The sequence below is a fragment of the Erithacus rubecula genome (genome assembly GCF_903797595.1).
Source record: "Erithacus rubecula genome assembly, chromosome: 1".
Lineage (NCBI taxonomy): Eukaryota > Metazoa > Chordata > Aves > Passeriformes > Muscicapidae > Erithacus > Erithacus rubecula.
The window spans coordinates 16,320,825-16,335,130 of record NC_136658.1 but is presented as its reverse complement, the minus strand read 5'-3'; the positions used below and the strand labels follow the sequence as shown (position 1 = coordinate 16,335,130).

General features: G+C 42.0%; 2 protein-coding genes across 3 annotated transcripts in view; one reads left to right on the top strand and one right to left on the bottom strand.

The window, feature by feature from the left end:
• Nucleotides 1–14,306, top strand: part of HHLA2 (HHLA2 member of B7 family) — a gene marked incomplete at its 3' end in the record, with an annotated part of 497,990 nt that overhangs the window by 11,065 nt on the left and 472,619 nt on the right. The window lies entirely within an intron of this gene.
• MYH15 (myosin heavy chain 15) overlaps nucleotides 1,350–14,306 on the bottom strand; it is a 47,985-nt gene continuing 35,028 nt past the window's right edge. For both annotated transcript variants that reach the window (XM_079318372.1, XM_079318373.1), the window contains exons 33-43: nucleotides 13,590–13,939; nucleotides 12,862–12,986; nucleotides 11,412–11,527; nucleotides 9,248–9,440; nucleotides 8,395–8,598; nucleotides 7,307–7,432; nucleotides 6,749–6,919; nucleotides 6,149–6,253; nucleotides 4,809–4,904; nucleotides 4,123–4,260; nucleotides 1,350–2,427 (exon numbers count right to left, since the gene is read on the bottom strand). In XM_079318372.1, coding sequence (XP_079174498.1) covers nucleotides 2,410–2,427; nucleotides 4,123–4,260; nucleotides 4,809–4,904; nucleotides 6,149–6,253; nucleotides 6,749–6,919; nucleotides 7,307–7,432; nucleotides 8,395–8,598; nucleotides 9,248–9,440; nucleotides 11,412–11,527; nucleotides 12,862–12,986; nucleotides 13,590–13,939 — 1,642 coding nt within the window. In that variant the 3' untranslated portion in view covers nucleotides 1,350–2,409. The remainder of the gene's footprint in view (nucleotides 2,428–4,122; nucleotides 4,261–4,808; nucleotides 4,905–6,148; nucleotides 6,254–6,748; nucleotides 6,920–7,306; nucleotides 7,433–8,394; nucleotides 8,599–9,247; nucleotides 9,441–11,411; nucleotides 11,528–12,861; nucleotides 12,987–13,589; nucleotides 13,940–14,306) is intronic.

Genomic DNA, 14,306 nt, shown 5'->3' with positions numbered 1-14,306 from the left:
TGGCAAGAGCAAACAGAGCTTTGAAGATTACAAGAAGATTGGATCAAGACTGGCGACAGGAAAGAAGATTGAACTAAGTAGAAGTGTAAAGTTTGTCTGTGTGATGTTTAACACAATGAATGAAGAAAAAAGTTACTAGTCTTCCTAAAAATGGTATATAAGCATATGTAGCTCGCAGTAAATTTGGTTTCTGATCAAAAATCAGTAGTCCTCCTCTCTCTCTCAATTGTCGATAGGATCTGGAAAGAGAAACTGGATTTCTGATTGAAGGCACCTACCTTTACAAACTGTATAAGCTACTTCAAACGTTCTCAAATCAGAACTCTGAATTTTCCTGGAAATGTGGAAGTTCTACTTAGAACCCCTGCTTTGTGGTTCTTCCTCTGGGGGATGGGTATTTCTTTTGCTAGTTTTAATATTGGAATCTTGATATCATGCAATGTTTTATGTAATTTATTGATAGTTTTTCTATTTCATACTGTGTTGTAAGTAGCTCTGATTAAGACTTTGATGTGTTACCTCCTGTCTGTTCAATAAGTAACTCATTTTATTAATAGAGCTGATCTGCCATCCTTAGAACTTGCAGGCCAGAGTGATTTCTTAAATTTAAGCTCTTGCAAAAATCTGAGGCTAAGATAGGGCTTGTCTGAAGCTCTGACTTGTCCTGTGACAAATCAGCATGCAAAACTGGATTTTCTAAAGGAAGAAAGAAATTTCTAGAGAAAAAGAAATTCCTAAATTTTGAGGGATTTTTTTTTTTTTTTTCAGGATGAGAGAAAGAGAGCTTACGGGTTTTCATTTCATTTAGTATTTTAAAGCAAAAATCATGTCTGCTGTGGCGAGTCCGAGCCCAGCTGAGTGGTGGGGGGAGCAGAAAAGTGTCAGAGTGGGAACAGCTGTGGGGAACAAAACAGTGGCAGACTGAGGTGTGAGAAGATGAATTGATGCCAAGCACAGCAGTCTGGAAAATGGACGGTGTGACATGGAGCATCCAGCCTCTGGGAGTTTGTCCATCATTGTTTTCAATTGTCTCAGGCTCAGGGGTAGGAGATGTTAGCTGTGGGAGCCTCCCCTTCCATGTTGCTTTTGTCCTGGGGGCCACATGGTGTATGGGAATGGAGCTGGCAGCACTGGAGCAGCTGTCACCTTGTCCTTGTCACGGGGGACCACATGGACATGACCTACAGGGAGTGTCTGCCATCTTGTCTTTGTGCCAGGGGCCACCTGGAGCAAAGGTGAGGTGGTGAGCACCTTTTTTTGTGGACAAACCATCTCTTTTTGTATACTTTTGTTATTAACATTGTTTGTCTTTAATTAAATTGTCTCAAACCACAGTCTGTTTCTGTCTCTCTCTTACCAGAAAGGGGTGTTAGGAAGGGGAGTGGCTTATTTGTAGTTCAAATTTAGGAGTGGCTTATTTGGAGTTTAATTGTCTGGCTGGCGTTAAACCACTATGGACCACTTCCCTGTTTAAAGGCAAAAAAATATTTAAGAGAATTATCTGAGCCACAGGGAGGAGTCCCATGTCACTATCTCCTGTGCTGTCCTGCAGCTGGCAAAGAGAAGTCCCTTGACTAGTGGTAGTGGAAGCTTATAAATTGACTGTTCATATGAAAATCTTTACTTTCTCTTCTCCTCCAAAGCTCAGGGTCCTGCAGGCAGGACAAATGGAAGCTGGGTTATCCCAGCTTTAAGGGCTGTCCTCTTCCACAGGTTTAATCAGTGCTGCTGTCCTGGTTGCAGCCAGGACAGGGTTATTTTTTTGCAGTAGCCATGACCAGAACCCTAATGTTATTTGGTACCACCCCACTTCATGGGGCTGGGGTGGGGAGAGGGATTCTTTTTGGGGTAGAAGGGGTCACGTCAAGGAGGGGTCTATGGTGAGCACCATCTCTTTTGTACACTTTTTTAGTTAATATTGTTGGTGTTACTATTAATTTTCTTATGTCATTGCTGTTTCCAGGAAATTGTTCTTAGCCTGTAATCTTTCACCTTTCATACTTTCAACTCCCAACTCCATTTCAGGAATGGGAAGGGGGAAGGAAGAGAGAGTGAGAGAGTGAACTGTTCATAAATCAGGACAGCTGCTTTAACAATCTGCATATGAAATACATGAGGCTCTGAAGCATGACTGGATTTGCCCTTAGTTTTGATTTTGTCAGAGATCTGCCAATTAGGATTTGTTCCAACATAATGAAGTTGGCTGTTGGCGAGATGTAATCTTCTATTGATCCCTGAGGCTTGGCAAAATAGAAACACAGATGAATTAAATACTCATACAGTTTATTTGAATTTTCAGTTGATGTTTATTTCTGTAAGTGCTTTTTTTTTTTTTTTTTTTTTTTTTTTTTCCTACAGCTTTCGTTGTGCCTGATTATATTTTTCTCATATCTGTCAGCTTGGACTGTTTTATTCCTCTTCGTGAACCTGAAATGAAATTGAGATAATATACATCTGTTAAAAATAGAAGTGTTAAGGGTTTTTAGTGTAAGTTCACAAGTAAATGACAAAAGCTTCACTAATGCTTCTGCTCCCTGGTATTAGCAGTTTGTATCTGAAATAGACTAGCAGCAGTCTAGCCAACATTGGCTATTTTATTCCAGCTAACAATGCAGGTATCCTGTCTTCATTCTAGAATATAGATCCTTTTGATGGCAGAGGACTTCTACAACCCTTTTTCAATAGATGGTGGTGCTCTGAATCACACACACTCCCCAGAGTATCCAGGAAATGGGTACTGGTAGCAGTAGACATGGCATTTCTAATGCTACAGGATTAAAGTAGTCTCTACAGTGCCCTTCTCTCCCCAAAGGAGATATCATGATTTTTGGGACAGGAGTCTCCACCTGAATGTGTTTCCTGGCAGACCCTTCTTGTGGAGCTGCCACCTCTACAAGCACCACTGAGCTCATCTTTTGGCAGTGCAACACTCTGCTGCATTGCCAGAGCTGCAATCAGTGTTGGCAAACACAATCTGATTAGTAAAAACAGGCATCACTTTCCTGTGACTTCTGCATATTTGAGGCAGAAGGACCAGTAAGGTGCAAGAAATAAACAGGAACCTTAAAAGTATTTTTAAAAATAAATTATTTTCCTGGTGTACCTATTTCAGTGTTTGTGTGATGCCATGGCTTTGTGAATCCTTAAATGAATCTATATTAGTTTGATAGGAGTAGAATAATTTAGAAAAATCTGTGGAAATTTTTTATCCTTAGAAGCTGCAGATCTTTTGAGGTTCACTACAGTACAGCTTCCATTGTAAATAAATGTGTGAGAAACCAGATATTCAGGTAGTTTTAATGTATCTTTGCTCTAGATGGTGGAGCAAAAGTGATTTATATCAGTCAAAGACTGATATAAGACTTAATTAGGCCAATATAAAAGCAGAAATTAAGAGTGTAAAGGTATTTTCTCCCTTTTCTTAGCCTGGGAGCTATCAACTCCATAAAATTTATGTGATATTAAGCATGGAAGTTTGTTTCACTTGCAAATGAAATAGATTTAGCAATGACCCAGCTCCTCTCTCTGTCATCTCTAAAAGTAACAACCCCACTCTTACTTGCCCTGTTTGCCACAAACAAGTTGATAAGTTTGCTTTCAGTTCCAGACTAGGTTCTTAAGTGCCTTCATTCTGCTGCTATTTAGTTAAAGTGCAAAATACCACAAATTACTTCCCAGCACCTAAGTGACTAATCACCAATATTTTCTTTTCAACCAGCTCTTCAAGTTGTATAATACAAGTTCATTGAAAGAGCAATGTTAAAATATCTGTTGATGTGGTAATACCCAGGCTCTACTACATACATAGAAAGGTGGAGTCTTTTAATATCTCTCATAAAAAGAAAACCCCAAAGAAATCCACCAGATCACCAGTTCTGCTTTTGCTGCTGAGAACAGAGGTTAAAAGACAACAAAAATACAGAGAATATATTTTGTCTAAGTGTCAGATTGCTCTCCTACGGGGTTACCTTAATATTAAAATAAAGGGCAGAGGGAAACAAAAAAAGTGTAGAAACACAAGAATTTATCCTAGTCTACACTACTTTCAGAGATGTAACAGATGCAGAGTTTCCACTATTGTGTGTTAAACACTCACATCTACCCCATACAGTATGTTCATACCTTTTTCATGCCAATGTCTCTTGACTTGCTCCTCAGCTTATTCACTTGAGATTCAGCTATTTCAGCCCTTTCTTCAGCATCATCCAGATCATGTTGCTGTTTTCTGTACTTTGAGAGGTACAGATTGGCTTGAGCTTCCTGGTGAGAAAAAAGAGAGCAGCTGATTTCCTCCTGTCCACATGAAACAAAGCTTTTAATTTCAAGTGGGATGGAAAGTGCTCAGCATGAGTAGGTAACAGCTGTATGGGCACCACTTGCCTCCTGCAGAACTGAGATTGTTGTTGTTTTACAAAGTTGATATTTCTAGTGGCATTTTTCATGTTAAGTGACCTGAAATGCTCTCAATGTGTCTTCTGAGGGGCTAGGAGGAAAAAAGTCCCTCCTGTTTTTTCCCTTCCTCCCCTTTTCTTGCAAATTATACTGCAGTCTTAGGATAAAATGGAATACTTTTTGTTAAATATAATCAACACATATACTATGTATTTTATTATATTTACTATATGTATGCTATATATTTTATTTATATATAATGTAAATATGGTTTATATGCAGGACTTATATAGATATGAAAAGAAATATTTATGGACACAAAATGTGTATTTGTACTGGAAGTTTTTATGGATAAAACATTGTGGGTTTAGAACAATGCATCTCTCAAAGGTAAAAAGGCCCAAATAGTTACTTACAGCTTCCTCTGCTTGGTGCTTGTAACTCTTCACTTTTAATTGTAGCTTGTCAATCAGATCCTGCATCCTGGCAAGATTCTTCTTATCTTCTTCTGCCTGTATCAAAACACCATTAATTGGATTGATAGACTAAAAAGGCTTAAAGCATCTCCCACAACACAATAATTATGGATGCCGTACATATTTTAGAAACTTAGAGCTCAAAGCACAAACTAGCCATGTCCTGTGTACCCATGAGAAAATTTTTATAGCATCATTGAATATGTGTCTAAGTGTGGAGGGGGAAGACTGAGAGTACCCTTCCCATGTATAGATTAATATATATAGATATATATGTGCCCACACTTTCTGAGGTGTGCAGATTCACACAGGCAGAGTTCCTTGCTCAGGGGTGAGGAGCACACTTGTCATTATAAAGCATGTCATTAGACATTGAAGCAGATAGGGGTGAGCCTAGAACTATGTAATTTGCATAATTTGAAGTTTGATTCTCAGGCATTTCTGGTAAAAAAAGCCTAGTTTGAGGTGTCACACTCCATAAGCAGAGGGACCAGCTAATTCTGCCCGCTCACTGTATTTGAAAAAAACAACCTTCAGCTTCTGCATACAAAAGTCAAAGTAAAACAACAGGTAGGAGCCCAAATAATCTCCTAAGGCAGATGGATGGGTTTATCTTCTTAATGCTGTTCAAAGCAAAAGGATAAGTGCTCTGTGCTGCAGGCCTTTTTTGAAGGGCAAGGATCATGAGCTGCTGTTAGCAAACCTGCAGGAGTCTCAAGACTAGACCCTGCTGCTCAATAATAGGTGACAGAGCCCTGGGACTCAGCAACCCTATGATGAGCAGGGTATTAGAGTCACCTGAGTCCTTCTGGCTCCTTTTAGCAACAGCAGCACAGCTGAGAGGGAGCTGGGCTCTTTCTTCCCTTGCATTGTAAATAGGCATTGGAGCCTGTTCCATATTAATACTGTGCCAAAACTGTCCAAACCCCAGCAACAGAGGCTTTCTAACATTAGTTACAGCAAATCAGGCAAGAAGATGATCACTGGCACAGGTTGCCTAGAGAAGCTGTGGATGCCCCATCCCTGGAGATGTTCAGAGCCAGGCTGGATGGGGCTCTGAGCAGCTTGGTGTGGTTGAAGGTGTCCCTGCACATGGCAGGGGTGTTGGAATGAGATGATCCCCAAGGTCCCTTTCAACCCAAAGCATTCTGTGATGGAAGCCCTAGGGGAATGTCCCTCCTGCAATCAGACAGCTCTGACTAGGGCCATCCTTCACCCTTCAGTGTGGCACTGAGGCTGTTTATGGCATTCCTTGCAGAGCCCTGGAGGTTGCAGCATACCTGGTAAGTCAGCTCCTTTATGCGCCTCTCAAACTTGCGGGCTCCTTTTTGGGAATCCGAATTGCGGCGGAGTTCAGCCTCAAGGTCATTCTCCAGCTCACGAACCTGCAAAAAACAAAAAACCTTGCATTACACTACATATATGTAAAGCAGCAGATAATTTTATTCCCAGTTCAAGAAACACTGACTTGCTAGGCATCTCCACAGAGTCAAATTTCAGGAAGAGATCAAAATGTCATCTTTCTGCTCTTTTTCATAAAAGTATTCCAGCTGCACCATCAGTCAGAGCTGCAGACATGTGCAAAGGCCAAAAAAGCTTAACCAAAGCAAGTATTGGGAGAGGCTTTTGCTGATTTTAGGTGCTGAGGTTTTTAATTCTGTTTTAGTCAAGGCTTTGTTCATCTGCTGGTCAGCAGCTTGTAGCTGGATAATTAAGGGGAAGCATGCCTCCCCTGCTCACCTGCATTTTGTGAAACAGAGGAAAGTTTCCATACTACCCCTTCTCAGCCTCTGTGAACTTATCAGGTAGCACTAGGCTACCAATCTGGTGCAAATTCAGTAAAGAGAAGGCAGTGGTCTGAAGCTGGATCACAAACTTACCCTGGATTCCAGTTTTTGGATCTGCTTCTTGCCACCTTTCAGAGCTATTTGTTCTGCTTCATCCAGTCGCTTCTGGAGGTCTTTAATGGTTTGCTCCATGTTCTTCTTCATTCTCTCTAAATGAGCACTAGTATCCTGCTCCTTTTTGAGCTCCTCAGCCATCATTGCTGCCTGAAAAACAACCACATTTTACAGGAAATCCCATATGCTGTTGGATTGTGTTTCAGAATAAATTGTGGAAGGATAGTCCTGAACTGTCCCTTATTTGGATAATTCACTATAGCCAAAGCTCCACAGAATACCTTCTGTGTGTATATCTTGCCTGGACAGAGAAAATGGAAGGACAGAAAAACCTTGGAGGGCTTTTATCCCATCTCTGTTCTAATGCTTTTACTTAAGATTCCACCTCTCCCTTTTTCTTGTTTTCTTTATATCTGTGCTAAACCACTAGGGCTCTCATTTATAATGCCTCCAGGTAAGCCTGTGACATTCACTACACTTCAGTGTCCTTAGACACTGTGGTATGAAAAGAAGTGAGCAAGGAACCAGCCTACTTACATCTGTGATTGCTTTCTTGGCTTTTTCTTCTGCATTCCGGCACTCCTGGAGTGCCTCTTCCACTTCATTCTGCATCTGGGAAATGTCACCCTCCAGCTTCTTCTTTTGGTTGATCAAGCTTGTGTTCTTTTATAAAGTTTTCCCCAAATTAATAGTGGAAAAGGAGGAAAAGTGATGATTAGAGACAATTCCTGTAAATACCATAACACACCAAGGTTTCTGATTTTTGCCACTGGTGGATTACTCAGAGCAATATTTGAGAGTGGAGACCCAGGTATATGGTAAGGGCTGGCTTGACTAGCATACATAGGTTCAGACTGAAGAAATATTAAAAATTGTCTCGAAGCTGTAAATATTCAGATTTGATCCAGATAAAATAATAAGCAGTAGGCCAAAATAGAAGAATGAATAAGGCTGTTCAATTTAGTAAATTAATGATCCTTAATCAGCCAGTGAGGTGATTAAAATGTCAGCAATGCAAAACAGCCTGTAGCATATTTTCATTTCTTTGTGACTACTATTTGGTGAAGAGAAGATTTGGGTTTTAGTAAAAATGCTGTCATGCCCTTCCATGGCACCCTAGAAGTGGCAGTGTCTACCTGGACAAAATCCATAGGCTGACCTTGATGGACACCTGCAGGCACAGAGAGCACTTTGGTGCCAGTGGGTTCCTGTGGTTTCCTACCCTGTTCTCCCTATTGTGACAGCTCAGCCCCTCAGCAACATCACAAAAGCAGAGCCTGCGTTGCTCTCCAGAGGAATGCCTCACTGTCCAGGGCATGGCTTAACTACAGCAGGAAACTGGTTTTGTAACAGGAAAGAATGAAAGAAGTCAAATTTACTCTTTTTATTTTCCATCAGTGTTTTTTTCCTGGAAGCTGTTTAAAGCAGTTGGATGAATCATCAGTTCCAGCTAACTTGGAGTCAGCTGGCACATCTCCTGAGTGACTTAACTCCTCTGCCCCATTTTCCCTCTGGGGGGATGGCAGGATGTGTCTGACTCGTTATGGCCACAGGCAGACAGTGTCAGTGACCAACAGAGAAGGCTCAGGTTAACCAGTGAGGGAGAGGGCACAGAAAAAGCCAACCTGACTGTGAAGCAGGTTCACACGTTCGGTGGCTTCCAGCAGTTCATGCTCTGCCAGCTTCCTTGCCCGTTCAGTCTGGTCCAGCAAAGCCCTCAGCTCATCCAGCTCTGACTGGAGAAGATTGTTCCTCCTGTCAGAGACTGCCAGCTGCTCCTTCAGATCTTCATTCACGTGCCCTGAATCATCCAGCTGCACCTGAAGCTCCTAAAATAAAGCATCACAATTTCATTTCAAGCCTCTGTCCTTATATCAGAGAAGCCCAGATTGCAGCAGCTACCTGGGACCAACCTCAAGAATTTCAGTGCTTTTAAAATTTATTATGTTGTTATTTTTTTTCAAGACTGTAAGATGAATAGCTTTTGTGGTATATGGTGCAATGGAGGAAAAAAAATCTGTGTGCTCAAATCTCTCAGAGCTGGTGATTCTAGGAGAGGAGACAACAAGAGGAAACACTTCCTTTTTTTTTTTAAAGCTATTACAAACATTGATGCAAACAACAAAGCTGAATATATACACACTCCCTGTACTCCAGACAGCCCACTTGCTCTCTGCTTCTTTTAAAAACCTTGTGAGCTCATGAGAAAATCACAGGTTTTCAGCTCCTCATGCTGCAGCTTTCTACCCCTCCAAGAGGCTGCAGCCAGCAAGGGTTTTATGACTGTATCTCATCCAGCTTGTGTGCAAGTCTGAGAAGAAATCCACATTTCAGTATTCTCTGAGTATCACCAAGGCTTTCCCTCTACATTGTTGGGAGTAGCTTCCCTCTTATTTACCATCCCCACTGCTGTTTTGCTCTGTGCTAAGGAAACCCAACCCAGTGAGTAACTCTGGGTGCTTGGTGGGGCACCAGTACCTTTATCTGTGTCTGCAAGACACGTGCTGACTTGGTTGCTTCTGCAGCATGCCTGTTGGCATGGCTGAGCTGGATTTCCATCTCATTGAGGTCCCCTTCCATCTTCTTCTTCAGCCGGATGGCCTCGTTCCTGCTGCGGGCTTCAGAATCCAGGGTGGACTGCAGGGAATCTATGGCACGTTGCTGGTTTCTCCTGAAAAGGACATGGAGGATGAACAGAATGATTTTCCTCTCTGTTCAGGGACATAGAAGTACTTGCAGAAGTATTTCACTTTCTCAAAGTGTCTCCCTTCCAGAAATAGTGTGTATCTGACTGACACAGGTAGCACACATACTACACACACAACACACAGTTTCCAGAGCCTCACTGCTGGTGTGCTTCACACCCTCAGCTGACTCCTGATCTGTCAGCATCTCTAGCATCCTCCTTCTGTGTTTTCTTTGGCAGTACTGGAGCAAGGAGCACTCTCAGAGCTCTTATGAACACAAACAAGTACGGATTTGAACCTATAAAAAGCACTTCCAGCCTAACAGTCACTTACTAAAATATTTACTGAATAATTTCCTGCAATTATTTGCATCTCAGCTTTTTGCTGAAGGCTTTAGTGGAGAGGATTAATCACATTGGAGGTAGGCTGCTACGTTCTAAGCTCTAGGTGCTCTTTAGAGTAAATGGCATGTTGTAAACTACAATTTATTGTGTCTTAAAATAGATGTTGAAAAAGCTTTTATTGTGGTAATTATAAGGGAAATGATTCATTAACACAAATCTGTGTTACAGACATCCAAATTTAGAAGTTATTAAACCCACCCAGTTGACAGCCTGGTCCCCCTGGGAAAGGCAGCTTAATGTCAATTTAAAGACAAAACAGATACAAACAGCCTAATTTTCTTGATTCTGTATCAGAGAAATCCTATAACAAAAGTTTTGCTCTCTTACAACCAGAAAGCAACTCAAAGCATAGAATATGACACACATGGAAGCATTTCTTTTGCTGCTGGCCAAGTTCTGCTGAAAGTGTAGGAGTTCTGGGAAGTTACCAAGTCAACAAGAAAAAACTTGAGGGCTTTATTGCTTCAGCAAGATAGTGAACTGTGCCCTAGACTCACAGAAAACAGCACAGAATGTCTGCTGAACACTCACTGTGAAGCTGAAGCAGAAAGCAGTGATTAGCACAGCTTGTCCTGACATCTCTGCAATCCAGACATCTGCAGGACACCAGAAGGTGAAAGGGCCAAAATATTCTTGGTTTTGAAGCACTTAACACATCAATCCCTCTTGATGTGCTGGCCAGGGTGGGCCTTGGACTTCCCCTTCCCTACCCTTTAGCCTATCAATGACCAATGGCAGGATCCTTGAATTAATGACATTACAACACTGACTAATTCAAAGTTTTCTGAATAACTGAATAATATTATTCTGAATAATAATAGACTAGCATGGCCTTCTCTTAAGGGTATAACTCTTCAGACTTGCATTTCTGCTGAGTGGGAGGGGAGAGACAAAAGACACCATTCTCCTCTCATCCAATTGGTTTCCATTTTTTCCTATTTATCCATCTTACCTGCAAGTTCCTCTCCTGTTCCATTCACACTTTCTGCACATCTGCAATTCTCACTGTTTACCCAAATGCTGTACACATAGCAGCAAGCTTCTCACATCCTCCCACACTCAGTGTAGCTGTAATTGCATAAATTAACTAAATGCCTTTAGAGAGCACAGGTTTGAGCACCACTGAGGCAATTACTGCTAATTTTGCCTGGGGGTCCCCTTGGGAAGCAGCCTAATCCACACAGGATTAGAAGATGGCAGCTCTCTAGATCTACTCACCTCCATACTGTCAACATACAGAGTTAGTGGCCCTGGTCTGCTGTGAATTGATTCTGCCAGCCAGTTTTTTCTACAGCTGCAGTGTGTTATGCATGATGGTTTTAATTGTACACTGTCAGAGACTGATCTGACAGGAACATCTAAACTGAGCAAGGGAAATGTGGCAGGGCTGCACTTTGGCAAATAGTCAGGACTGTAGTAGTTTCTGATACTGAAAGTATCTTCCTATGCTGGCATAACTGCCTGTGGTGCATTTAACTACCTTGGGTCTTGAGAATAGTTGCAGTCTTTTCAGATTTTAACTTAAGAAACATGGTGCTTCCTGCACAGTACCTTATATTTTCCATTTCTTCCTCCTTTTCTGCTAGTTTCCTTTCAAACTCTGCTTTAACCTGAGAAAGTTCAAGCTGAAAACGAAGGGTCTTGCTTTCTTCATGCTCCAAAGCTCCCTGAAATAGAAAACACCAAGAGCTTGCAAACCAGGAATTGATTTTTTTTTCCCCAAACCACAAACAGCTGCACAAACATGATCCCTTCACACTCCTCTTCCTGTTTCTTCCTTCCATTTCTCTCTCTTGGCAAGCCAAAACAACACATTTATTTGCCTTCTAATGCAACCTGACAGCTGGAAAATGGAGCAGCAAGCTCCTCAGAGGACAAATTGTCAAGCAGTCAGTCCACAGCTCACAAAAAACACCCAAGCAACACACCAACACCTTCAGCCCTGCCTGCATGGTTTTGACATCAACAGATGTTCCCTGCTCCACCTCTGTACAGACACCCTCTGAAAATTCACAGACTTGTAAGGGACAGGGATAAGCTGAAACAAGATTGTGGCTGGGAGAGTGAAGGGATCCACATATCCATCTCCTGCTGCTCACAAAAATCTCTCCACATAACAAAGCGTTGTAATCTGCCCCATTACATAACTTTATTTGGCAAGCTGGCTTCAAGGAAAGAAATAACAGAGATTACCTCTGTATGACAAAATGCAAAAACTCTCTGTCCTTTCTTTCCAATTAATACTAAGACAAGTCTGTGAAACTGGGATGATTTGTTCTTATGTTTTTATTCCCACATTTCTCTCATATGTGGAAGTGAAGCACTAAGCAAACAACAGCCTACAGAGAAATAACAAGGCCTCTGACTTTCAGGTCTTGCATAAGCCAGGCTCAGTGCCATTCTGTCTCCCTGCTGCTCTCACTGAACAGGAATGAAAGCACAGAACTAAATACATGATGGGAGGTGCTCTGTGAAGGGTGAAACTGCACAAGCTTAGCTGTGCTCCCCTCGAGAGAATAAGGAAACAGAATGAGGATTGTGAAAACAAAGCTGTGCAAAATCCCTGCTGATCTCCAGCCAACATGCAGCAGGTCTGTCATATACATACATCAAACCAGGAACCACAACATATTAATGGGAATGGCACGTGGAAATTCTTTGTCATCAGCAATGACTGCCAGAGGCCCAAATTCACAAGAAAGGGAGAAAATCTGCATTAACCTATTTCTTTCACATTTAGAATAAGATGCATCACTTCACTTTTGTTAGTTCCTAATAACACTGAGTTTTAGAAAGCCATTCTACACAGTCCAGGAAAGTAAACTTAGATTCCTCAAGAACTGATGTATTCTTCTTGGCAAGGGAAGTTTTTTGACAGTACATAATCATTCTCCACATCTCAGAGCTGTGAAAGGAAGACATAGTCTGGGAAAGTAGGGCAGATGAAAAGGATGGAAAATCCTGATAAAGACTCCTTTCCCCTTGAGCTTTTTTTCTTTACCTCTGCTTCTTCCAGAGCCAGCTGAACTTCCGACTTCTCTTGCTCAACCTGCTTCTTGATTTTTTCTATTTCATGGAGGCTTTTGTTTCCTTCACTAATCTGATTGGTCAGATCAGAAATCTCCTCTGAAAAAAAATAAAGAGGATGGATAGATGGATGGATGGATGGATGGATGGATGGATGGATGGATGGATGGATGGATGGATGGATGGATGGATGGATGGATGGATGGATTTAGCAAACAGTTTGGAACAGCCTGCAATTCATGGAGTGTTGAATAGAGGACCCATACTTAAGACTGCTGCCTCAAGGGCTCTTCTGTTCAAGAGTCTTGCCTTACTTTCACTTACAGCAAGATTTTTTACTTGTGACTTGAAGGCACAGCTTTTCTTGGGATTAATGCTTTTTGAAGTGGCTATAGTGACTCAGTTTTTATCTGTGATCTGCAGGCTAGGAGCACCATGCTCTGCTGTTTAGGCTTCATCCTCTGCACCTCTATAATCTTTCTTGTTCCTCCCCTGAGTCTGCCTCCTCTGCCAGTGGGTTTCATTGACAAAGGCAAGCCTTCTCTGCTCTGCCCATACCAGTCTCTGTGTTCAAAACATTCACTGGCAGCATCAGTGTCTGGAAGGCTCATCTCAGCATAAGATAAACACCTCTTTCCCACACTGCTGCTGCACCTCTCCAGCCATCTGCTGATGTGGCTGCAGGACATGAATGAAGCCTACCTTGGAGGTTCTTGTTTTCCCTCTTCAAAGTCTCCAGGTGGTCCAGTGTCTCCTCATAGGCATTCTTCAGCTTGAAGAGCTCAGTGCTGAGGCCACGGGCCTCCTTCTGGGAAGCCTCCAGCTCTGCCTGTGACTCTTCATACTTCTGCTTCCAGTCACTGATGACCTTGTCAAAACCCCGCTGCTTCTTGTCCAGCGAGGCAGCTGCTGAGTTGGCCTTCTCCAGGTCAATCATCATGTCTTCCAGCTCATTCTGCAGCCTGTGCTTGGTCTTTTCCAGAGAAGAGCACTTGGCATTGGCTGCCTCAATTGCTTCTTCAGCTTCTTGCAGGCGAGCAGCGAGCTTCTTCCTACCAGGTGGGAAGACAGAGTGAAATGACCAAGTGTCACTGCTGCATGTTATCCAGAAAAACTGACACCAAAGCAATAACTCAGTAAATCAGTTCTGAAAGGGAAAACAGGTGAAATGGAAGAGGTGAGGATGAGGACAGGGCAAGGGGAAGAGGAATAGAGAAGGAAGCTGAGCCTCTAGAGAGAAGGGACTATAATGGAAAAAAACAGCTTAAATTATGGATACTGGTATGTGGCAAAATATTTTGTGTGTGTCTATGAATATTTGCAATTAACTTCTGAACTCTCAAGCATATCAGCTAACTACTTACTAGCTGTAACCAGTATGGGCTGATTGTATATTTTTTATAAGACCTGCTCATTTGA